Here is a 26,431-nt window from a genome sequence, read left to right as displayed (position 1 = left end):
TTCACCTGGATTCACCTCGTCAGTCTATTTCATGGAAAGAACGGGTGTTCCTAATGTTTTGTACACTCAGTGTATATATATATGAAAAGGTGCTAGTAAGAAATAATATCAACTCTTGAAGAGCCAAGCAGCAAGGGAGAGAGCGTGAAATTTAGCCACAGAAACAGACTGCTTTGTACAAAACACAAGGCCACGATGGGACTTAATCAGAACCTAGGCTAAGATAAAATTATATGCTTAATAATTAAAGCAAAACTATTTCAGAATTGAAATGAGAGACAAAGTGAAATATCAACTTATCTCCATAGTTTGACTGAAGGGTCAGAACTGACTCCTTTCTCAGGCAAGCTGAAAGAAAAATTGCGCTGATCCCTACCCCTGGGGGCAGAGATGACACTTGATGCAGATGGAACTCTTAAAGGAGCAGTTTTGATATAAGTGCTCAGGTAATTTGGGCTATAAGATTCGGTAATGGTTACATTTCAAACTTGAAAGGGAAAAAAATGTTGTTTGCTAGCACTTGAAGGTGCCACAGTTAAATCAGTTACTTGAATTATAATAATACATTAAGGGTTTTTTAGCACCACTTCTTCCTCATAATAAATCCAGAAGTTGTTTATAATCCATGTGTGTACAAAAGCAAACAATAGCCTATTTTAAGACTTCTTCCCAGTCAGATTGTAAAATACAAATGCCCTAATTACAGCATAACCAGAAAATACAGCGTTTTTTTTTTTTTCAATGCATATTAAATAAAGTGCTTTATGTTTGTGAAAGGCTGCGTTAACAGTACATACTACAATGAATGTTGGGTCCCAATACCATTGGCTATGATACAGTATAAATAAGTTATTGATATCCCATTGTTGGATAAAAAAAAAAAAAAAAGAGGTTTGATACATTAAGCCGTTCGATGTACAGTAATAAAAATTAAAAACTATGTACAGGGTGATTAGAAAGTAAGTTTACAACAGCAACATATGGTGCATTGATGTGGTAAACTTACTTTCTAATACCCTGTGCTTTGCTCACTAGCCTGTGCTTTGCTCACTAGCCTGTGCTGTGTTGCTGTGTTACTGAGGCATATTCACAGTCTGACAATGAGTGACAGTAGTAGGCAATGTACCCTTGACCAATCTGAGATAAAGCTGCGATCCACGAAAAGTGGCTATCAATGTACCAAAATAAAATGTTGACTTTAGTAAATAAATAAGTGATAGAGCAGTGCCCCACCAGAAAAAAAAAAAAGTACCGGAGCAACATTCTGGTGCACTCAGTCCCCACTACATGTCTGGTGAGGTAAAAAGGAATGTCATTAACTGTAGGCTAAAAGATAGAAAGTTCAGACAATGTAGTTAATATCGCACACTGACTATTTTATATTATTTCCATTACCGGGTGCTACCTTCGGGATCAGTTTCCCAAAAATTCCAACATTGACCACAATTGATAGTGTGTTGCGCCTCTATTTTCATCAACAGTAGGCTGAAATATAAATCTTAAAGTGCATTCTAAAACAAACAATAAAAAAAATCTAAAGGAAATTACTTATAAAAGATTGGCCTTAACAAGTTTGGAAAATCAATCAGTAACTCTCAATTTACAAAATGTATTTAAAATGTGTACATTTACATCTTTTGTACAATCAGACAGAAAAATGTAAAGTTAAGTATATATTTACTTAGCTTTGAAAACTGTGAAAACATTTTGTGAAATTAGTAAATTATTTTGGAATTCCAGTCGATACAGTAGACCCCTTTCTTCAGAGTTTGTTTTTCTGTTGATCTTCACACACATCCCAATGAAGCCACAGAATGAAAGAGATACATTTATTTTGCACCAGTCTTACAACATTGTACATGTAAGATTAAACATCTTGTCGAACATAATATGTACTTCTAAAAGCAGTAACACGCTGTAAACAAACATTACAAAGATTTAAAAAAGGAAAGGTACTGTATATAAACCAAGGCAAAAGTTTATCCATTCCACAGATCAATCCATGAGAAACATGCTGCAAATGCCCCACCTACATCCTAATAAAATAGCCCTGATTCAGACTGGCTATAGATCTCAAGAGTCTTAAGCAAAGGCTGTATTGATTGCGCGATATTTCAGAATCTCTTGTCTCAGTACACTGGATTCAGCCATATACTGTATGTATTTGTATCATATTTGTATTAACTGAAGCTGTAGCTAACCTTCTGGAGGCTAGGTATGTGGATGGGGAATTTACTCAAGTATCTCAAACAATATACAGGGTGATTAGAAAGTAGGTTTACCACATCAACTCATCATATCATTGATGTGGTAAACTTACTTTCTAATCATCCTTTATAATAGAAAATGTTCCTTATTCAGGTACCATACAGCTACACAAATCAAGGTTTAAAGTGCTTAAAAAGCTTTGCTGAAAAAGGGTGCTTACGTTATTTGCAAGGCTTAAATATAATTAAAATGCACTAATGTGGAAACTGAACCATGCTACAACATTGTACAAACTTATAATAAATACCTTAATACAGTTATTATACACATCTACACAGATAGCATTTGGCATAAAAAGGCAGCAGTGCACCATACGTAAACTTCACTGAGTACAAATAAAACTGGAGCTGTTCACAGAAAAAACAGATATGCATACCAATGCCACACATTGACATTGACTACAACATAAATACTGTAATAATTCACTCTAAAACAGAAGTTCAGATACTGTCATGTAAGGCGGCTCATTGAGGCCATCATATAAAAAAAATCTTCATTATGTCGAGATCACAAGATAATTTGCCTCAGGATCTCGATATTACCATTCTGTTATCTCGTGATTATGAGATCATTTATCCCAGGTTCTCGAGAAAACGGAAATCACTTTGATGGCCTTAACAAGCCGCTGTAGTCATGTTCACGTAATACTAACCACAACTACTGCAATAGTATGCAAACTCAGAAAGGGAAGATTCATTTAAAGTCACTGAATTCCTTTAGCATTTTCAGACATAAACTTCTGACAAAAACATCACTTTTAATTTGTATTACTTTCTATTGAGAATCATTTTCTTTTTTAACTACTTGTCTTGATTCATAACTGCTGAACTTCACATCTTCAACAAAGAATGTATGTCAAGTTCTTTGCATTCATTGTGTAATAACATTATCTGTACAATTTACCCTGTTACTTATAGAAACAGGCTTGGGCTGGGAATTGGCAGCTGTTCCTAGTCATTGTTCCATCAAGTCCTGTTTTTCTGTAGCAAACGGCCATTGAAAATAAGAATAGTGTGATTAGTTTTACAAGATACAATGCATGCCTCCCAACAGGGCAAATGTAATTATTTCAGCGAATGCTCTGGAATGACCTTGGGTAGAGATGCCCTGTTTACTTGGTATACAATGCAATCCAAGAAATACATTTTCATAGCTGATCATTTTAAGCAGAACTGTTCATATGACAAATTCCTACCAGTTTCTAAAGCAACAGACCTAGCAATAGGCTTTCTATGACAATGCAGTCTGTAACTCTGATAATAACTCTGATGATAAAGGCCTACAATACATAGATGGTGTTATGTCAATGACAAGTTTGTAATTAGCAATATGTAGAAAAAGGTCTGTGACAGTCTGGCTCGCAGTGGTGACGTCACGGACCAGGAAGTAGAAACCAAAACAATGGTTGGGCGGTTAAAGCGTATTTATTAATAAACAAAATATTAAACAAATTAACACAACACAAAACAAAAGGGCACAAGGGCCAAACGAATGAACAAACAAACAAGTAAGTGATGTGCTGGGAAATCCAGCACGTCTTAGCAATTGTTTTGTTAATGTTGCTTTTTCTCTCTCCGCTCTCCCGTACTCTCCTCTACACTCTCAACCCCGAGTGCAGAGTGCTGCTGGTTTATATACTCTGGCCGAGGGATTAACTAGTTGGTAATTATCTTATTATCCCTCGGCCAGAGTCTGCACGCGTTTGGTAAGGATGCATGACTGTCAGCTAGTTAAATAATCAGTAGCTGATCAGCCATGCATCCTCACGGGGTTTTTAAATAATAATAAAAGACGCGGCGCTTTTACCCGCGCCGCAAACAAAAATACAAATAATAATAAATAGGGGCGGGACACTCCGCCACAAGGTCATTTCCGTTGTCATTTTCTGTTGCGTAGGAATATTGCATTTACTGGTAATGAAACCTCTTACAGGTTACTTAGCACAGTCAGACTTCTCTATCACTTAAACAGGTGCAGTATATATGTATATTTAACAAAGCTAACTGAACCTGGATTACATTGGATAATCAGGGGATCATCTCCGTTCTCCAAGGTTCTGACAAAATCAACTGCATCTCACTATATAATAGTCTTTGTTCCTAGCTATATTGTCAATGTCACTTATTGATGATGTTTTTATAGTTCAATTGTATTAGCACCTCCCTGGCTATTGAGTAATAAGCACATATACGACTGAGAGGCCATTCAGACAAGGAACTAAGTGTTTCTGCCTCAACAACATGACAAGGTAGCCCATTCCATACCATCACCACTTTCTTTGTGAAGAAGTGTCTCCTTCCCTCTGTCCTTTATCTCCACTTAATTTACAACTGCACCCCCTGGTCCTGGTTTCTGTACTGCACTTAAAGTATTGGTTTGGGTCAACTATGTCAACTCCATATAAGATTTTGAAGACTTCACTCATGTCCACCCTGATTCTTCTTTGTTCCAGGCTATATACGGTGGGTTCCATGGATATTGTCCCTGGTAGCGAGGTAAACTTGCGGCACCTCGATGCACGTCACAGAATACCGCGCTTATCGTGCAGTTCAGCTTGAAGTGTAAAACCAATACCTTTACACGTTAATGGGCTGTATACACTGGTTCCTTAACAAGATAATTTGTGCTTTAGATTGTTTCTCTCTATGTAGGGGTATCATGTGAGTACTGTACCAAACATACTGCATTTTAAAAATGAAGTTGTTGATTAACAATTAAACTACAAAAGCAAAAAAATCTATATAAAAATAAAAACTTTTTGCCCATACAAATGCTATTTAAATTCAAATGTTGTTCATCAATAAATGTTGGTATATGTTACATATATGAAAAACAACATTTTCTTTCAGTCAGCAATTAGTGCAAGATGATAACACATCTAAATGTAACCCTACTTTATACAATTTTTGCAAGTATTCAAATGAATAGATGAAATTGTTTTGGCCAAATTTAATACTAAACGAGTAGTATTCTATTAATATGGATGATTCAGTGGGTTAAACTGTTGTGTATTCATGCAAGCCCAAGCGAGTGATCCATGCATAATGAAATGTATTTACTCCCAGTTAAGTTCTACAACCCCACATGGTTTATACAAACAGTTTTAAATGCCCATTTCAGTTATACGGTTTTAAATGCCCATTTCAGTTATACGGTTTCCTGTAAAATGTATCCCACTCTTACAAGTTTGTAATATCTTTTTATTAATATTTACATTTTTTGGGAAATGCACTTTTAGAATGTTAGAGGTTTCATTAATCTGTAGTTTAAAATTGTTATTATTTTTCTTATTTTACATTGCAGGGTGGTGTGATTTTGAACAGTAATCTTACATGTTATTGTTGTGCAGTTCAGGTAAAATGATCTCAGATCAGACCTCAGGGGAACAATCAATCTCGATCAAATCGTCTGTAAGTAATCTCAATACGTTTCTATGTGGATAACTGGAATTAGTAAATTCCAAAGCAGTGGCAATTTTTGCAACTATAGTCTTTTTTTGTGAAATTTACAATTTCCTTTAGTTATACCTTTTTCTTTTTTTTCTTTTTTTTTTTTTTTTTTTTTTTTACCAAATCTTAATTTATGGTGAGGATTAATGAGACAAAAGAGTTTTATTTAAAGTGTCTGTTCCCTTTGGCACACTCCCTAATTGCTTTACATCAAAGCATTGATCCTTTAATTATCTGGAACTGACTCGCACCAAAGTGCAATGTCATAAAGGAATGAACAGTTCTATCAAGAACAATGCTTTAATAGATACTGTATACTACTCTTAGATACGCCATTAAATAATACTCAAACAGCATTTTTAAAAAACTTTTGTTTGAAAACGATACTAGTACTGTATAGGTTTGGCTGTATTGTTTAAAATTGTTATAGTATTCTCATTGAGTGGAGTAACCCAGACTTCTGTCTACATAACAAGCTTAACGATATACTGGACAAAACTGTACCGTTTGTAACCAAAAGTAAGAAGTGAAATAAATCAGATAATACTGGTGAAAGCAGAAGCAGCAGGTTTGTGGGTCCTGAAAAAATTGCAGCAAGTATTCTTAATCCTTTGCGGTCCTATGTCGGACCTGGTCCGAAATTACAATTTTCCCTTTCCGGTCCAATGTCGGACCCTGTCCGACATCATCAAAAAGACGTAAAAAACAGGTCCCTAGTCTTTTTGAGAGCTTTTTGAGATGTTATTGTAATAAAATAATGACTTAGATCGCATTATTGAGGAGTTTGGTGATAAAACGAGTGATCAGGAGATGATTTATCAGTATTCAAGACTACGAAGAGGTATGGAAAAAATACAGCTAACAAGGGGTGGGGCGGGGATGGAGATGCAGTACTGAGTGTCCTGTTGATATGCAGTACCTTTTAAACCTGTTTTAACTGTGAAAAAAATACTTTTAAACAGCGCGTCTAAAATAAACTGCGCATGTGAAAATAAATTGGACCTGACGTGCCTGAGACACACTGAATAAATGGACCGCTAAGGGTTAACAAAGGAAACTTGCTATCTGACTTTTCAAATCCACCTGCCCTTCTGGCTTCCATGATGAGCTACTACAAAAAAACAATACAAAAAAAAATGAATATGGTGATCATGAAAAAAAAAAAAAGGATGTCATACAGCCAAGGATGTCTTGTCCAGTATCATACCGTTGTGTATGGTTTTCCCTGTCTCTCAGCTCACAGGGGCTGGTTATGAGGGACCCAGTGTGCTGACAGTGGTGTAGCTGAATTTAGACAGCGAGGCCACGGTACCGGCGACCTCATCTTTTGTCTCTTGAAAGTGGCAGCAAGGTCTCCAGCAGCAGGCAAACGTAGCTAGAAATGTTTTGCGGAAACGCTTGTTCATGAAGCAGTAGATTATGGGGTTGACACAGGCAGATGTATAAGATATCAGGTGGATGAAAGAAATAGGAGCCCCAGAGAGGACCTTGTGTGCAGTGTGGTGGTCGAAGGCCCGCCAGGTGTTGACAGAGTAGATGGGCATCCAGCAGACGAAAAACATGGCAACAATGACGATGAGCATGCGGACCACGCGCTTCTTGGCCATGAGCTTGGCCTCGGAGGTGTTGCTACGAGCTCTGTCCATCTTGGTTCCACCACTAGGGTTCAGAGTGGACATTTCCACCATGTTCTGACACTTCGTCACTTGAATGTAGCACCCATCTCCCTCGTCACTGCTGGTTGCCGGATTGCCCATTACATTGAGGCCATTTTTGTGGGCTAAGAAAGACGGACATTTTATGTTAAAAAATAAACATAAACATACAGAATGATCAGAGCTATTAGTAATATAAAACACTAGATCACCATCCACCTACAGCTATGACCAAAAGTTTAGCATCACCCTGGAATTTTAGGCTCTTCCCCATGGCTTACTCTAAAGTTACAAAATCTATGTAAAAATCATGCTTATATGGCTTAAATCTAAATGCCACTTCTAATTGAGTAACATGTGTCAAGATTTCCAATGTCTTTCCGGAAATTGTGCATTTTCAAAATGTCACATTTTTCAATTTGACTATCTGACTTATACATAAAAAATTGAGAAGGACCCTCATACAGTAAAATATAGTACTTATAATATACCGGATGTCAAATTGTGGTGAAACTTGCCATGAACCTGTGATGAAACTTGCTAAGGATTGAGGCTGTCTGCATGCCAGACTTAAGTTTGTACATATATCTACAAAAGGTCTTATTCAGTGTTGATAAAACTTGATCTCAACATACTGTAACACAAGCCATTTAGAGTACAGTGCGTTTTCATGTTAGATTTCGAAATGTCACATTTTTCAATTTGACAGTTTTTCGTTAAGTATATGGTAAACTACAAAATGGTATGCCATTTCATGTTAACATAACATTATTCAGCAGGTTTCATTCGACTTCATGAAGCAAAATTAGATAATTCTAGGGTGATGCAAAACTTTTGGCCATAGCTGTACATCCACTGCATGCACCTGTAAAAATGTAATGCCTTAAAAATAAGAAATAAATAAAAAAGATGCCTTCATGTACCCCATATTCATATCCAGTTGTAGTCAAAAGTCTACACACCCCAATGGAAACTTATAATTTATAGAAATTTCTCGAAAACAATTAATTATAGGAAAAATCTTTTGTAGCAAAAGTCTTGCTTTTGTGGATGAGCAAAAAAGTTAAGAAATAGATGTCTACAATTATTTATTTCAGCTATTGCTTTGTAAAACTCCAAAAATGCTAATTCAAAAGTATTCATACCCTGACAAGGAAAATGAAATTAATAGCTAGTTGAGGCACCTTTAGCAATAATAACCTCTTTTAAACGATTAGGATATTTGTCAATGAGCTTTTGGCATGATTCTTTAGTGATTTTTGACCATTCTCCAACGCAAAACTGTTCGTTCATTCAAATTCAGAGGACTTCTCTTGTGCACAGCCTTCTTCAAGTCATACCAAAGATTCTCAATCGGATTTAGATCAAGACTTTGACTAGGCCATTCCAGAACCTTGATTTTATTCTTCTTTAACCATTCTTAAGTAGATTTTGATCATTGTTGTGTTGGAACATCCAGTTTTGTAGCGGAGGTTTCAGATGATTGGCTAATATCTTTTGGTATGCTATGGAATCCATTTTACCATGTATTGGAACTAAATTTCCTGTGCCATTAGAGGAAAAGCATCACCATAGGTGTAGTGTTCTTTTCTTTCTATACCTCACCAGACTTTCTCCAAACATAACAACTATCAGCGTGACATAAGAACATAAGAACATAAGAAAGATAACAAACGAGAGGAGGCCATTCAGCCCATCTTGCTTGTTTGGTTGTTAGTAGCTTATTGATCCCAGAATCTCATCAAGCAGCTTCTTGAAGGATCCCAGGGTGTCAGCTTCAACAACATTACTCGGGAGTTGGTTCCAGACCCTCACAATTCTCTGTGTAAAAAAGTGCCTCCTATTTTCTGTTCTGAATGCCCCTTTATCTAATCTCCATTTGTGACGCCTGGTGCTTATTTCTTTTTTCAGGTCAAAGAAGTCCGCAGGGTCGACATTCTCTATACCTTTTAGGATTTTGAATGTTTGAATCAGATCGGCGCGTGGTCTTCTTTGTTCAAGACTGAATAGAGTCAATTCTTTTAGCCTGTCTGCATATGACATGCCTTTTAAACCTGGGATAATTCTGGTTGCTCTTCTTTGCACTCTTTCTAGAGCAGCAATATCCTTTTTGTAACGAGGTGACCAGAACTGAACACAATATTCTAGGTGAGGTCTTATTAATGCATTGTAAAGTTTTAACATTACTTCCCTTGATTTAAATTCAACACTTCTCACAATATATCCAAGCATCTTGTTGGCCTTTTTTTATACCTTCCCCACATTGTCTAGATGAAGACATTTCTGAGTCAACATAAACTCCTAGGTCTTTTTCATAGTTCCCTTCTTCTATTTCAGTATCTCCCATATGATATTTATAATGCACATTTTTATTGCCTGCATGCAATACTTTACACTTTTCTCTATTAAATGTCATTTGCCATGTGTCTGCCCAGTTCTGAATGCTGTCTAGATCATTTTGAATGACCTTTGCTGCTGCAACAGTGTTTGCCACTACTATTTTTGTGTCATCTGCAAATTTAACAAGTTTGCTTACTATACCAGAATCTAAATCATTAATATAGATTAGGAATAGCAGAGGACCTAATACTGATCCCTGTGGTACACCACTGGTTACCTCGCTCCATTTTGAGGTTTCTCCTCTAATCAGTACTTTCTGTTTTCTACATGTTAACCACTCCCTAATCAATGTGCATGCATTTCCTTGAATCCCTACTGCGTTCAGTTTGAGAATTAATCTTTTATGCGGGACTTTGTCAAAAGCTTTCTGGAAATCTAAATAAACCATGTCGTATGCTTTGCAGTTATACATTGTCAATGTTGCATCCTCAAAAAAGTCAAGCAGGTTAGTTAGACATGATCTCCCTTTCCTAAAACCATGCTGACTGTCTCCCAGGATATTGTTACCATATAGGTAATTTTCCAATTTAGATCTTATTATAGTTTCCATAAGTTTACATATAATAGAAGTCAGGCTTATTGGTCAGTAGTTACCTGGTTCGGTTTTGTCTCCCTTTTTGTGGATCGGTATTACGTTTGTTATTTTCCAGTCTGTCGGTACAACCCCTGTGTCAAGAGACTGTTGCATGATCTTGGTTAGCGGTTTGTAAATAACTTCTTTCGTTTCTTTGAGTACTATTGAGAGGATCTCATCCGGCCCAGGGGATTTGTTTATTTTAAGAGCTCATAGTCCCTTTAACACTTCTGCCTATGCTAAAGTTATTTAAAATTGGATAGGAACAGGTCGAAATGTGGGGCATGTTGTCCGTGTCCTCCTTTGTAAAAACCTGTGAAAAGTAATCATTTCATATATTTCATATATTTGCTATGATTTTGCCATTTGTGTCTCTTAGACATTTAACCTCCTCTTTGAATGTTCTCTTGCTGTTATAATATTGGAAAAACATTTTGGAATTGGTTTTAGCCCCCTTAGCAATATTGATTTCTATCTCTCTCTTGGCCTTTCTAACTTCCTTTTTGACTTGTGTTTGCAGTTCCAAGTAGTCTTTCTGTGTACTTTGTTTTTTGTCCCTTTTAAACGCTCTGTAAAGCGCCTTTTTTCGCTGAATATTTTTTTTAATTGATCTATTAAACCATTTTGGCCATTTTGTTTTAGATTTAGATTTGTCTACTTTTGGGATGTAATTGTTTTGCGCATCTAGTACTACATTTTTAAAAAACAGCCATCCTTTTTCTGTGGATGTTTTCTCTGTTTTACTCCAATCTACTTCTGTTAGTCTCTGTTTCATACCTTCATAGTTTGCTTTTCTATAATTGTAAACCTTAGTTTTGGTCATTACTTTTGGGGTTTTAAAAAATACTTCAAATGAGACCATGTTGTGGTCTGAGTTTTCCAATGGCTCTCTGACCTCTGTTTTAGTTATTCTGTCTTCATTATTTGAAAAGACTAAATCAATGCATGCCTCCCCTCTAGTCAGTGCCTTGACAAATTGCGTTAGGAAGCAGTCATTTGTCATTTCCACCATTTCAATTTTGTCCGTCGTGCTCCCCACCGGGTTCTCTCATTTTATACGGGGGAAGTTGAAGTCCCCCATTAGTATGGCTTCTCCTTTTCTACACGCATTTCGAATGTCATTGTATAACAGATTATTTTGCTCAGCGTCTGAATTTGGCGGTCTATAGCATGCTCCTATTATTATGCCCTTTGAATTTTTGTCCATTATTCTGACCCATATTGATTCTGCATTGTTTTCTTTGTCCTGATTTAACACCTGGGTTTCAAGACTATTTCTTATGTATAGTGCTACCCCTCTGCCTCTTCTGTCCTACCGCTCCGCCTCTTCTGTGACCAAATAGCTCGATTTTTGTTTCATCACTCCACAAACCCTTTAACCAGAACTCATATCCATCATTCAAATTCCGTTTTGCAAACTTTGAGCGATTGTCCTTGTGACGTTTTTCTTGGCGTGCGGCCATTGAGACTTTCACCATGCAATACTCGACCTATGGTTGAAACGGAAACCCCAGTCCCACTTGCAGCCAATTCACTTTGAATATCTTTGGCAGTCAATCTTGGATTGTTATTATCTTTCCTCACAATTGTTCTACTTGTTCTTGGTGAAAGAACCTTCTTTCTTCTAGACAGAGGGAGCACTGTGACAGTCTTGTACTTCTTGATAATAGCAACAATAGCTGAAATTGGGATACTCAAATGCTTGGACATCTTCTTGTATCCTTCTCCAGCTTTATGACAATAAATAATTTTCTTCAGATAGCGCTTTACTTTTTCTCATATTGACTTATTGGTAATGACAGCAATAATCCTATGCCTAACTGTGGCAAAGTGGTAAGTGATACGCAGGTGGAGAGCAAGTGCACTGATCAATCACACACAAACACGGTCACCAGTCCACTAGTGCATGCTGTAGTGCTCGTGGTGCATATACAATTAATCCTGATTCATAGTGCAGTGTTGTCCGGTTTTGTGCTGGCCCCTGGCGACAGCTCTGGATCGTGTCAGTCGTCTAACATTGATAACAAGCAAACAGTTAGACACGACAAAACAAACAAAAACCACTCACGATACAATACGTTTCGGGCCTTCCTGGTTTCGTAACACAACCATCAATAAAGGAACAGATCACGTATCTCCATCCCCTATTTGTACCGTCACTCATGACCCCTTGGTAAACAATTGCAGCCGCTCCTCCAATCCACGGCTGTCACATCATTCAGGGAACAGAATGATGTGACATCCACGGCTGTCTGTTCCCTGTACTTAGCGCCCTCACAGGCCGGGAGGGAGATTTACCACCAAGAATTATTCTATTTCTGTCACATAACCCTTTTATACGCTCTATAACAGGGCCAGGAGCCCTGTACATGGAAAGTCGGCGGGGCAAAGCCCTGCCATAAATGTATTGTTTATTTTAGAACACGGTACCCCTCAGCCCCTGTGCAATTTATTATTTGGTATTTGTTTTGTTGTATTATTATTATTATTATTATTATTATTATTATTATTATTATTATTATTGTTAATAATACGGCGCATCTTTTGCCCTCCAGTACTGCCTGTGTTTTTCTTCCTGCTGCTGGCCTAACGTCACCACTACAGCCATCCCTGCCACACGTGGTGCCCAGTGTGGGATCACCAGCACCTCCCTGGCCGGAACGGGTACTGCAGGTTTTTTTTATTTATTTTTATTTATTTTTTTAATTTACTTTTTTGTTGTGTGGAAAGAAAATGGGAAGGAAGCAGCAGCAGAAGCAGCGGCAGTCGCAAGCCCCATCACGTCTCTGGCCCAGTGGAGGTATGCCTAACTTGCTTTAGGGTGGAGGAGTGGTGCTTTGAAGTTGGCAAGGTCGGTCACGTGTCGCCCGACTACTACCCACCTCAGGAAGAGGAGGTGGAACCAGGGCTAAAGCCACAGGAGGAGCTTGGCTGGGAAGCTCTCCTCCACAGCATGGGCGTGCAGTACTGTTGCTGCATCTGTGAGGAGTGGGGGCATTTCCCAACTAACCGTCCCCTCCCACCAGAAGAATGCCTGCTGCCTCTGCCTCCACCACCTCCACCGCCAGGAGCAGAGCAGCAGGAGATGCCTCTGCCTCAACCACCTCCAACGGCAGGAGCAGAGCAGCAGGAGCTGCCTCTGTCTCCACCACCGTCCTGCTTCGCCTGCAGTCGCTGCAGGTCCTGCGTGGCAGCAGGAAATCATGTGGCCGGTGCCCCAAAAAGGGGAGCTGCCGTCCATGAAGAAGGGGGTGGGAGGTCAGGAGACTAGCTCCCCCTGCAGCATTTTCGCTGCAGGAGATCATGTGGCTGGAGCCCCAGAAAGGGGAGCTGCCAGCCACGAAGAAGTGGGGGATGAAAGACCTCCCACCATGGCCGCCCACATGAACACTTTGCTTTCCCATTGGGGCCAAGTGTGCGTTGCACAAGGTGGGGGGGGATAGGCCCTGTACGTGGAAAGGGGGCGGGGCAAAGCCCTGCCATAAATGTATTGTTTACTTTAGAACGGGGTACCCCTCCGCCACTGTGCAATTTATTATTTTGTATTTGTTTTGTTGTATTATTATTATTATTATTATTATTATTATTATTATTATTATTATTATATTAATATTATTATTTATTATTATTGCTGTTATTTATTTATTTATAAATATGACAGCGTAGCCTTGTTTTGTTATTGTTTTATAAATGTGACGGCGGAGCTGTATATTTTGTTATTGTTTTGCTCTGTGAGCAAGTGTTTTTGTTTAAATATTTTATTTGTTTTTGTTATTTAAATAAATGGCGCACGGTGCGTCTTTTACCCTGCGTACTGCCTGTGTTTTTCTTCCTGCTGCTGGCCTGACGTCACCACTACAGCCATCCCTGCCACACACTCTAAGAATGTTCACCTACAATCCAGCATTTTCTAGAATTAGGTTCTGCATTATCATATTGAAATTTCTAGCACCTTGTAGACAATACTATCATAGCATCAAAGGGTATGAATACTTTTGAATAAACATTTTGTTTTGCAAAATGATTGCTGAAAAATAATTGTAGACATCTATTTCTTATAACCTTTTTTCCTCATCCACAAAAGCAAAACTATTGCTACAAAACAAATTTCCTAAAATTCTTTGTTTGAGAAATTTCTAGAAATTATAAATTTCCATTGGGGTATGTAAACTTTTGACTACAACTGGATATGAATATGGGGTACATGAAGGCATCTTTTTTATTTATTTCTTATTTTTAAGGCATTACATTTTTACAGGTGCATGCAGTGGATGTACAGCTATGGCCGAAAGTTTTGCATCACCCTAGAATTATCTAATTTTGCTTCATGAAGTCGAATGAAACCTGCTGAATAATGTTACGTTAACATGAAATGGCATACCGTTTTGTAGTTTACCATATACTTAACGAAAAACTGTCAAATTGAAAAATGTGACATTTCGAAATCTAACATGAAAACGCACTGTACTCTAAATGGCTTGTGTTACAGTATGTTGAGACCAAGTTTTATCAACACTGAATAAGACCTTTTGTAGATATATGTACAAACTTAAGTCTGGCATGCAGACAGCCTCAATCCTTAGCAAGTTTCATCACAGGTTCATGGCAAGTTTCACCACAATTTGACATCCGGTATATTATAAGTACAATATTTTACTGATGAGGGTCCTTCTCAATTTTTTATGTACAAGTCAGATAGCGAAATAAAGGGAACATTGTAAAATTGTAGCAAGTTTCATCCGTGGGTATCTCCACTAAATTCCTATTGCCTAGAATGTGATAATAAAATGTTTAATTACGACAAATCACAAATAGAAAAATTGGATGCACTGACTGCTACAGAGGATGGTGAAACTGAGATGCTTCATTAAAAACTCTTACAGCTCTTTATAGATCATTCTGCATATCCCAGGATTTTGTTTTTAGACTTTGAGTATTGACATGAGTTCTCTCAACAGGCTATATTTAATCATAATCAAAAGACAAACTCAAAATAACTTCCGGCTTGGTTATTTTAATTGTACAGGGTCTTAGCTTCATGCATTTATAACTGTGCACCATGGAAACACATGAATGAAACACATGAATGGGTTACACTTTGAGGTGGAGTCAAACTTACCAGTGATTTCTTTTTTCTGGCCCAGTTCAAACTGGATTCCTCTATACAGTTCCCGGGAAATTAGTCCATAGGCAATTATCATCACAATACCAGGGATAAAGAACAGAGTAAAAAGCAGCATCAGGTACCTGCAAGAAAAGAGACATTCCGGAGAATATATTGCAAGAAAAGAGACATTCCGGAGAATATTGCTTGAACTTTCTCCAAAACAGCATTCTGGGCTGTTCCATGGTTTGTTTTTTCAAACTTTAAACAAACGTGTTTCAAAATTTCTTATAGTTAAAACTGATCACATGGTAGCACTCACTCTTTTAGTGAAATCAAACGGAGGAAAACCCAAACTATTACAACAAATAGATTGCCAGAAGTACATACTGTTACTTTTTTGTTAGAATATGTAAATCATTGTTGTGAAGAGTGCCCTAGAGATGTTGGCCCTGTGTGTAATTCTGCTACATAAACTGACACATTAGCAATACATCAGTGGCTATGTTTCAACTGAAATGTCTAAGAAAAAAAAAAGATAATGGGCATTATGGTTATTAACATGAAATAATTAAATATACTAGAAAATTGTTCGCTATGTCATTTACATAGAATTTCTCTACTTTAAAACAAAAAAAATATTTTGTTTTTTTAGTGAATATCAAGCTAAACAGATTGACTGGTTTAATAAAGCTTTAGGTAGGTAAACACATTGGAGCCTGTGATAAAGAGAGAAAGAATTGATGCTGTAAATCTCCCTCCTGACCAGAAAGGGTGCTGTGTAAGGTTGATAGTACACTTCCCTATCTGGAGGAAGCAGGTAGCTGTGTGTACTTGAAACAATTCCCATATGATCAGCTGCGGGCCAGGCAGCGAATGGTTACACTGGGGCGCCGGGCTGATTGCAGGGAGGAGTCGGGTAGTACAAAGGGGATGCAGCTGCGTGAGTATAGCACCTTGCTCTGAAAACGTAACAGACGGCCAGAGCCTGTATTGTTTGTTGTTTTGGTATGTGTGTTCTTTTTGTGTTTTATAGAAGAGGAGTGAGCACCCAGGAGTTGTCACTTCAGAGCCAGCAGTCAACCTACAACACACATGAGGATGCAGGATGGACGTCCTTTTGTCATTATTATTATTTTGGGTTTGCAAGCCTGCCCCGTACCCACCAATACCATTGCTGGTAGAGGGGCAGATTATTTTGTTTATTAAAAAAAAACACAGATTGTTTTGGGAGAAATTACTGTCTGGACATTCACTTTGTTCCCCACAACTTGCATCTGACGACCGAGCCCCGTACAGAATCCAACCAAATATGTATTCAATTATACCTAGCACGTCCTTATACTATGCTAAATGAATGAATCAAACTTGTTACAAACAAGTGGACGTCCCTTTTCAGCATCCTGCTATAATATGATTATTTTCTCTTGTTATCTATCAATGAAAAAATGTAAAACGTTTGGCCATAGCTGTACACACACGACATTGAAATGTTTATATTTGGTGTGGCAACGTGGCAGGCAGTCAAGGGCTGGTCAATGGCAGGAATAGCAAACCCAGACACAGAAGCTGCAGTTTAAATGCTTTCACGCACTTTTAATACTAATGCAAGGTTTAAACAAAACTCTTACCCAACACAAACTAGAAATCACAACCTGCTGCTCTCAGCCCTTCTCTCTCCATGTGTCCCTAGGCCTTAGCCTCACTCTTCTTGTCCACAGGGTTTCCCTTCCCTTCATGCAGCGGCTAAGTGTGCACAGGTGTATCAATTAACTAATAATTAACCCCCAGGGTCCTAATGCCTACAATTAGGTTCGGGAACACCTACTCTACTACATTGGTTTTAGTATTGTAATGTACATAGGATTAGTTTTATCTAAAGATCTACCTAATTATTTAAACACCTGATTCTAATAAGTCTTTAAGTATGCTCCTTTAAATTGTATGTTAATTTGTTTTTTAACCTAACTTAACGTAGCCTTTTAGTTTTATATATCCTATTTTAACAAGGCTTATTAACGGTGGGAGACAGGGTGGCTAGTGGGTTATAGTATAACAGTGGGTTATAGTATGCAGGGTAATTTAGTTAAGTATATTTACAGCTATGCACATATATTGCTTTCCTTTTTTATATTAATGCACTTGGTTTAGTTTCCTTTTTTCTACTGAATATGTAATCATCATGTGTGTCCTAATAATAGATAAAGATAACCTGATTAAACAAATGACACAAAAACATGATACTTTTTCAACATTTATGTATCCACAAATGATTCAACATTCAATATCCATGTGTGAAAAAGTATGTGAACCTTTAGATTCAGAGCAGCAATGACTTTAACTAAGCATCTCTCACATTGGTTTTGAGGAATTTTGGCTTCCTTGCATGGACACTGCTGTATTATTGAATTGTGGTTTGTCACACTTGAACAAAAGTTATTGTATTTCTTGCTCTCATTGTATTACTTGTATTGTAACACTTGAAATGTATTTGCTTACGATTGTAAGTCGCCCTGGATAAGGGTGTCTGCTAAGAAATAAATAATAATAATAATAATAATAACTCGATTCAGGACCTGCCACAACATTTCGATGGGGTTTAGGTCCGGACTTTGACTAGGCCATTCTAAAATGCGGAATTTCTTCTTCTGCAGCCATTCTTTTGTAGATCTGCTTGTATGTTTAGGATCATTGTCTTGCTGCATGACCCACTTTTGGTTCAGTTTCAGCTCACACACTCACATTAGCCAAGGTAAGAGTGGCCTGCAGATCCTTGGATGTTACTCTGGGGTTCTTTGTGACTTCCTTGATGATTTTCCGGTTTGTTCTTGGAGAGATTTTGGTAGGACGACCGCTCCTGGGTAGGGTGACTGTGATCTTGAACTTTCTCCATTTGTAGACAGTGGATTGGTGGAGCCCCAAATCCTTTGAAATGGTTTTATAGGTACTCAGCGATTTCTTCTGATCGTGGCATGACGTGCTTCCACACACCTGTATGGTGGACTAAACTCACAAAGTTTCTGATCTTTATATAGGGTGTGGCCTCCCAAACTCACCCCTGAAGATCTACCTAATTATTTAAACACCTGATTCTAATTATCCTCTTAGTTGAGCTGATAAAACCAGGGGTTCACTTACTTTTTCACATACCCTGAATCTTAATTACTCATTGTTTGTCTAATTCAGACATCATTTTGTTTCAAAAGACATGGAATTAGTTGATATAAACCATATTGGATATTTAAGAAAAGACTGGTTTTGATTCAAGAAGGCTATCATGGTAAAACTATGGAATTTCCATAATTATCATTGGGGTTCACAAACTTTTTCTCGGCACTGTATACTCGTATCCATTTAATTTATACTCGTTTCCATTACATTTATGTTGTTTCCATTGAATTTATACTTCTTTCCATTGCATTTATACTCGTATCCATTGAATTTATACTTGGTTCCATTGCATTTATACTCGTTTCCATTACATTTATACTCGTTTCCATTGAATTTACACTCGTTTCCACTGAATTTATACTGAGTTCCATTGAATTTATACTTGTATCCATTGAATTTATACTCGTTTACAATACATTTATGTCATTTCATTGAATTTATACATTTATACTCGTATCCATTGAATTTATACTTGGTTCCATTGCATTTATACTCGTTTCCATTGAATTTACACTCGTTTCCACTGAATTTATACTGAGTTCCATTGAATTTATACTTGTATCCATTGAATTTATACTCGTTTACATTACATTTATGTCATTTCATTGAATTTATACTTGTTTCCATTGCATTTATGCATTTAATTAATTTGCATGAACCAGCAAATATAATTTCCAAAATACTATGGAATCTACAGGATTTTTGAAATTCACATAATAGCTACATTTATGTAAATGAAGGCTGTTTTTATTGGTAAAATCACAGTTTTTGTTTAAATGTTTCCTTTTAGAGAATACCGCTCCAGTGGAAACAGACTACAACCTATATTCCTGCTACTGAAGTACTTTTCAAAGATTCTGACTGTGGGAAAGCAAATGAGGCCCAATAAATACTAACTACAACTATCAATATACCCTAATATGGTTAACACTCATTTATATGTCTGTGCCATTTGTTGATACTATAATTATAGTATGTACCATAAAAGGCAAGTGAACGTATTATCACAGCATGAGCTGTATTCTTTTTTCCTAAAATGATTTTACCAAAGATGACCAATGCAGAAAGAATGTCACTCAAAAGCATGAATATCCAGAAACAAAAGGCTTTATTTTACCTTTTTCCATTTGGTCCTTTACAAATTCAATGATGCTGTATATACAGAGAATAAAAATAAAATACACCAAGCTAACAATTCACTGCAAAAAAATGCAACACAAATACAGTATACACCACATTCAGTCCATTTGTTCTTGTCGATCAGGCCACATGTTTTCATCAACATTACACTGGATGTTTTCCCTCTCAATGCAGCGAGGAAAAAATCTCCTGGCATGGCGCATCCACGCTTGGCAGTCCTCTGCAGTGATTGCCAGACAACCGGCATTCATTGCGTCTAGGAGGGACATCTGGTCATGTGGACGATAATCATAAACTTTCCACCTCCAAGCAGAGAAGAATTCCTCGATTGGATTGAGAAAAGGAGAGTACGGAGGGAGAAATTGCATCATCATTCATGGGTGGGCTGCAAACAATTCAGTAACCAGACGGGAGTGGTGGAAAGCAACATTGTCCCATATGATGACGAAGCGGAACATGTCAGGCCTCACCAGCCCTCTCTCTTCTGGTGGTACCACTCTCTGGTGCAATGCATCAAGAAATGTGAGGAGGCGTTCTGTATTGTATGGGCCAATTGTAGGGATGTGAGAAAGAACACCATCGCTGGAGATAGCGGCACCCATGGTGATGTTTGCACCCATTTGCCCTGGCCCTCTTACCAATGAGGTTCCTCCCTTGTCTCCTTACTTTTGAAAGGTTGAAGCCGGCTTCATCCACATAAATGAATGTATGGGGTGTTGCATTTGCTTCAAGCTCCATTATTCTCCAAGATAAAAATATAATATAAACACAGTATTTATGTATACATAAAGTAAATGCATTGTAAAAGGTAATGTTTTACTGTAAGAAAAGGCATTACAGTGACAAACCCTTACCTGTACATACTGGAGTCTAGTCTCCTTCAAGCTGTCACTGTTTCTTTGGAATGGGACCTTGTAAAGTTGTTTCATTCCCACTTTGTGTCTTTTAAGGACCCGATCAATAGTGGCCAAACTCACACTGTTGACATTTCTGAACATGTTGTGATCTTGAATGACTGCTATCTGGATCTCTCACAATCTTATGTAATTGTTGGCAACAACCATATCCACTATGGCAGCCTCCTGTGCCGCAGTGAAGACTTTACCTCTGCCACCAGCGTGTGGTTGTCTTTAAACTCTATAAATATAGTAAATATGTACAAACTGTGACATTTTGATGGTCACATGAAGGGCATTGACAGAACAACTGTTTACACATATATTGTACTGTATACAGTACAGTAATACTGAAATACAGTGTGGTATAGCACTATAACTTACCTATTCTCATTCTTGAATATTCTTACTATTGATGCCACAGTTGATCTACTGAGATTGGGCTGGACCCATTGCCCAGCCTCTCTCATGGAAAGGCCATGATTGACAAAATGGTCAATAATTGTTGCACGAATTTCATCTGAAACATTAGCTCTTTGTATTCCCCTTTGAGCTACTCCACCACCACGCATCTGAACCCCTCTTTCTCTATGGGCCCCTCTACCTCTACTTTGTCCTTGCCCTCACCCTCGGCCTCTTACTTGGTCCATTCTTGCAAACAGCAACTCAGAGGTGACCTCTTTTACGTATGAATAAGGACTGATTGCTGATTGAACAATTGTGCAAAGAAGTTTTGCACACTTGCAGAAGAGGTTCACATTCATGGGAGTAATTTGTATCAGCTGTGACCAAATGTTTTAATTTTGTTTGACATGATTTACTCAACTGAGTTTTGCATCTTTTGTAGAGAGTTGTGTTTACTGTTTTGCAAAAATGTGCTTAGCATTTGCATTGTGTGTGAAAGCACTGAGAAATGATTTATACTGTTTTGCAAAAAAGAATACTGTTGTGCTCATTAGGTTATGATGAAGATCAAGTGGACCCCAGTTTCATTAAGTGTCTTAGCAATCGAGAAAAACTGTAAAGCCATTGAAAAATAATTTTCAGAGTCACAGGCATTTCAGACTTACGAACAACCTCCATTCCCAAGGGGTTCATAACTCTGAGCTTGTACTGTATTAGAATGTTTACCTTGGCCATCATTTGCAGAATGGACTGATCTTCACTTCAGAGTATAGCTGTCCAGTAGTGCTGATCACAACTTCAAAGTATAGATGATGTCCAATTATGTTGATCTCCACTTTAAAGTATAGATGTCCAGTCGTGCTGATCTCCACTTAAAAGTATAGATGCCAGTAGCATTGATCCCCACTTAAAGTATAGCTGTCCAGTAGCCCAAATTAAAAAATAATAAAAATGGCTTGTTGACTGTGGCAAAGTGGCTGGCAGTGCGCAGGTGTAGGGGTGATGCAGTGCTCAAGACAGTGACAGACAACAAAGTACTGGTGAAATGGAGGTTTTTTTTGTAATCCAAAGTCTGATGACAAAACAGTAAACAATAATGATATCAGACAATACACCATGGGTTGTGTATTGCTATGTTTAATTAATCCACGGGTTGACCCCGAAATAATAGTCCCGATATTTAAACACCTACACGTAACACAAACATGATCACAAGTCCACAGTGAGTGCTATAGTGCTTGTGGTGCAAATACAGTTAATTGTGACACAAGTGTAATATTGTCTGGGTTTGGTGCTGGCCTTTAGCGACAGCTCCGGATCGTATTAGCCATCTAATAACAACAAACAAACAGTTTTTAGACACGACAAAACAAACAAAACACTCACGATTTACAATACGGTTCTCCTTCCGGTTTAGCGTTAACCATAACAAAGGAACAGATCACCTTGCTACCTTCCCTTATATACCGTCAATCATGACCTCTTAGTTAACGATTGCAACCGCTCCTCCAATCTGCAGCTGCCACATCATTTCCCTTCCGGGTCGATGATTTAGTGTACCGTAGCTCCGCCCACTTTCTAGATGGCCGACTTCCTCCTAACCCTGGGAATGAGTTCATTAGTTGGTTTACTCTTTCCTCTGTCATAGATTGCCTTTGCGTAAAAACCTGTCCATATGCCAAAATGCTTCACTCGGCATCCACAGAATTACGGACAACATACAAATATCGCTTGGCCAGTTTTGCAATGTTAGGAAAGTGTGGTTCTGCAGACCTCCAAAACGTTGTCAAAGGAAGGTCACGACTGCATTCCTTTGCATGAAACCGGTAGCCTTCTAATTCTGTTGAAACCAGGTATGGAATCCAAGGGAGAGCATCCAAGTTTAACCCAAGTGCTTGCAGGGGATCATACACCCTTTCCGCTTTAACTAAGTGGTGTGCTGGCTGGGTGAAACAGGGTTTCATTATCATTATTATTATTATTATTTATTTCTTAGCAGACGCCCTTATCCAGGGCGACTTACAATCGTTTCATACACCCTTACCACTTTAAGGAACTGGTGTGCTGGTTGGGTGAAGCGGGGTTTTCTTTCACTGCAATCGGGGTCGTAGGAGCTTGTAAGCTTATCTACAATTTCAGTAAATGTTTTAATACATTGGCTTTGAATCCCTGCGTCACCGCTGTGTTGCTCACCTTTAAGTTCTTGGTATGTGTTAAGTAAGTCAGAAACTTTATTGTAGGCTTAATGAACACAAATCTCATGGCTTTCAAACTATTTGATTAAATCAGCAAGTTTTTTGCCATACCTTGTGATTACGTCAAGTTGCGTCTGTAACATTTCCAAATTGTCCAGCAGACATTTCAGCTCCTTTAACCCTCTGCAGTCCATTTATCAAGTGTGTGTCAGGCCCTAAGTCCTAATTTCAATATATACTTTGGTGTGTAAGTTTTTTTTTTCTTTTGTTTGTTTAGTTTTTTATACTTTGTAGTTAAGTCTTTGCGATGTTAAAACGTTATTTGCTTATTTAGGGGTTCTTTGCATGAAAAATACTAACCAGGGCTATCAGTATACATCAGAATATAAAATAAAGAGAGTGTGTGTATGTAGATATGGTTTAAACGCTGACACCTGCATAGCATTTAAATGTTCATAAAAATTAACCAAAAGCACATCCCTAGGACATATAACGCCATATTTTTCGGAACCCCGCTACTCTTAAGGGCTTTTTATCTATACTATGCTGTTGAATTGGCAGGAGCCTTTCGGCCTGAATTTATTCTGAGTATCCTATACCATTGCTGTGTCTGCTTTAGCGTCACTGCCAACGAAGGCCACTAGATTTTTCAAGCAAGCAGGCGATCTGCAGCCCCTGTCTGTTTAACCCTTTGCGGTCCATTTATTAAATGCGCGCCAGGCACGCCAGGCCCTATTTATTTTCACACGCGCATTTAATTTTAGACGCGCTGTTTAAAAGTATTTTTTTTCCACAGTCAAACGGGTTTAAAAGGCCCTGCATATCAACAAAGCACTCACTAGGCATCTCCAGCCCGCCCCACCCTTTCGTTCGCTATAGCTTTCACATATGCTAAGAAATAAATAATAATAATAATAATAGTCGTACATACTGATCAATCATCTGATCACTCGTTTTATCACCAAACGCCTCAATAATGCGATCCAAGTCATTATTTTATTACTATAACATCTGAAAAAAGCTCTGCAAATGTCCATGATATTCTCTGAGCGCTGATGCAGTCACAGGCAGCTTGTTTCCTTATGGCCGCCCCTATCTGATCCCAGGGGCAAGTATGACTATTCATTAGATACGCCCTATTTTTTTTTTTTCGGCTTGTCTCGGCTCCTGTCGCTCCCACTCGGCCATTGAATGGTTTTCTTGGCTTTTTCCGGAGAAAAAACGACTAAAAACCAATCTTTTTGATGACCGGATAGGAATAATTGCAATGTCGGACCAGGTCCGACATAGGACCGCAAAGGGTTAACACTTCGGTGTTTGTTGTCATTTCCATTTCATCCTCCACAAAGCTTAAGTAAAGTGTAAGGTACTGTGAATGGTATTCAGCAGAATACCAGCTTCCCCATCTTAAGTCTTAAGTGGTCCAGGGGCCAATTTTACATGAATATTTGAACCTGCAGCTTGGACTGCGTTTTATAGATGCTCTTTAAAACGCAGTTTTCTGCTCGGACAATGTTTGAAATCCTTTTTGACTGTTGCTATTAGCTTAACAACTTCTGGAAAACTGGTCCTCCAGATATCACTAACAAGGGCTAATATGTAAGCATTGCACGTAAGATGAACCGAGTTAGGCAGTAGTCCCTTATGCACTTGATTGTAAGCTTTTGACATGTAGTATGCATTGTCAGAGATAAATGCACTTACATCATCAAAATCAGCGTCAAAGTTATTCAAGCACTTTACAGTAGCTTGTGAAGTGCTATTGTAGGTAAAGTGCAACTGCGAGCACAGCTTTCAGTTCTATGTCAGATGCATGTTCACCATTTAGGCCTTGCAAGACAAATACAATGCGTAACACATACTGATCTTAGGCATCGGTCGACTCATCAGTGACCACTGACAAGCAACCAGACTGTTTTACCAATTCCATAATCTCCTACTTGTGATACTTAACAACTTTAAGTATTCACGTTGCAGCTGGGTTGATGAAGGAATCGCTCCACCATTTGATACACTCAGTATGAAGAATTTACTTAACTTCTGGTTGTCCAATTTTTCAAGAGGGATATTTGTGTTTCATGCTTCACTGTTTTGAGTGGACTTTTGAAACACAGAAGTCACTGTTTTTTGTTTCTTTGCAAGAAAAGCAGTCGCAGTACTGCTCTGGATTTCTCTTTATGTGAATATTTGAATCTAAATGCCTGTCAACAGATGATTTTTGGTAATGATCTACAGTAACATTGCAGGACGTACAGAAGAGTTTACCTCCATCGTTGTGTAAAACTCTTACTGAATACTGATACTTTATGCGATATGCTGCAGACACATTTTTTGCCTTTTTAGAGACATCCATTTTCTTGTTTACAGTGTGTAGTATTTTAATTTCCCACCTAGATTGCATATAGTCACATACCGAACATGACATAATCCCTGCACAGCACTATGTGCATGCCGAATAGTACATGCAAGCACATAATAGCAGAGCTGTACAGTTTAGTTTATGTGAAATACAAATTATGAAAATGTATTTTTATTTCTTAAGAATATTGAAGAAATCACGATTTACACAGGGCCTTAATCACAAGGAATATGAAAGCAATGTTATGAACATAAGAACATAAGAAAGTTTACAAACGAGAGGAAGCCAGCAATGACTGAGATAGCAATAAAAAAATGTTTACTTAAGATATATTTTACAGTCCCTAACTTTGAGGAGCAGTGTAATACTGCTGGTCTTACCAGGCCTGCTGCACCTGATCCTTGGGCCACATGAGACGGCAGTTGTGTCCAGTGGAGTTGTTGGCCTTGGGGAATGCTATCAGGGTGCTGAAGACAGGGTATGGGATCATGATGATCAGAGACAGGATCCAGGTGGAGGCAATGACACGGTAGGCATGAGAACGGGTCTGCCATGCCCGAGACTTGAGTGGGTTACAGATAGCACTGTAACGCTCAATGGCTATAGCCACCAGGCTGAAGGTAGACACACTTACTGAGATTCCTGAAAAGACCAAAACAATAGATAACAGTAAACATATAAAAATATACAGGGGTACTGTACTGTAGACATCAAGACAAAATATAGAGATAGAACAGGCAGATGCCATCTGAGGAACTACATCTAATTATAATGAATGTTCTCATATTATTAATTGTTTATATAGCAGTCACCTT

At 38.2% G+C, this 26,431-nt stretch overlaps 1 protein-coding gene across 1 annotated transcript in view; it reads right to left on the bottom strand.

The window, feature by feature from the left end:
* Positions 1 to 1,753: 1,753 nt before the first annotated feature.
* Positions 1,754 to 26,431, bottom strand: part of LOC117406947 (cholecystokinin receptor-like) — a 54,237-nt gene continuing 29,559 nt past the window's right edge. Inside the window, exons 3-5 of the mRNA XM_034011416.2 lie at positions 25,997 to 26,258; positions 15,466 to 15,593; positions 1,754 to 7,497 (exon numbers count right to left, since the gene is read on the bottom strand). Of these exons, the coding sequence (XP_033867307.1) occupies positions 6,968 to 7,497; positions 15,466 to 15,593; positions 25,997 to 26,258 (920 nt within the window). The 3' untranslated portion in view covers positions 1,754 to 6,967. The remainder of the gene's footprint in view (positions 7,498 to 15,465; positions 15,594 to 25,996; positions 26,259 to 26,431) is intronic.

This window comes from Acipenser ruthenus, chromosome 8 (assembly GCF_902713425.1).
Source record: "Acipenser ruthenus chromosome 8, fAciRut3.2 maternal haplotype, whole genome shotgun sequence".
Lineage (NCBI taxonomy): Eukaryota > Metazoa > Chordata > Actinopteri > Acipenseriformes > Acipenseridae > Acipenser > Acipenser ruthenus.
The sequence above is the reverse complement of the archived record's forward strand: the minus strand, read 5'-3'. Positions and strand labels throughout refer to the sequence as shown.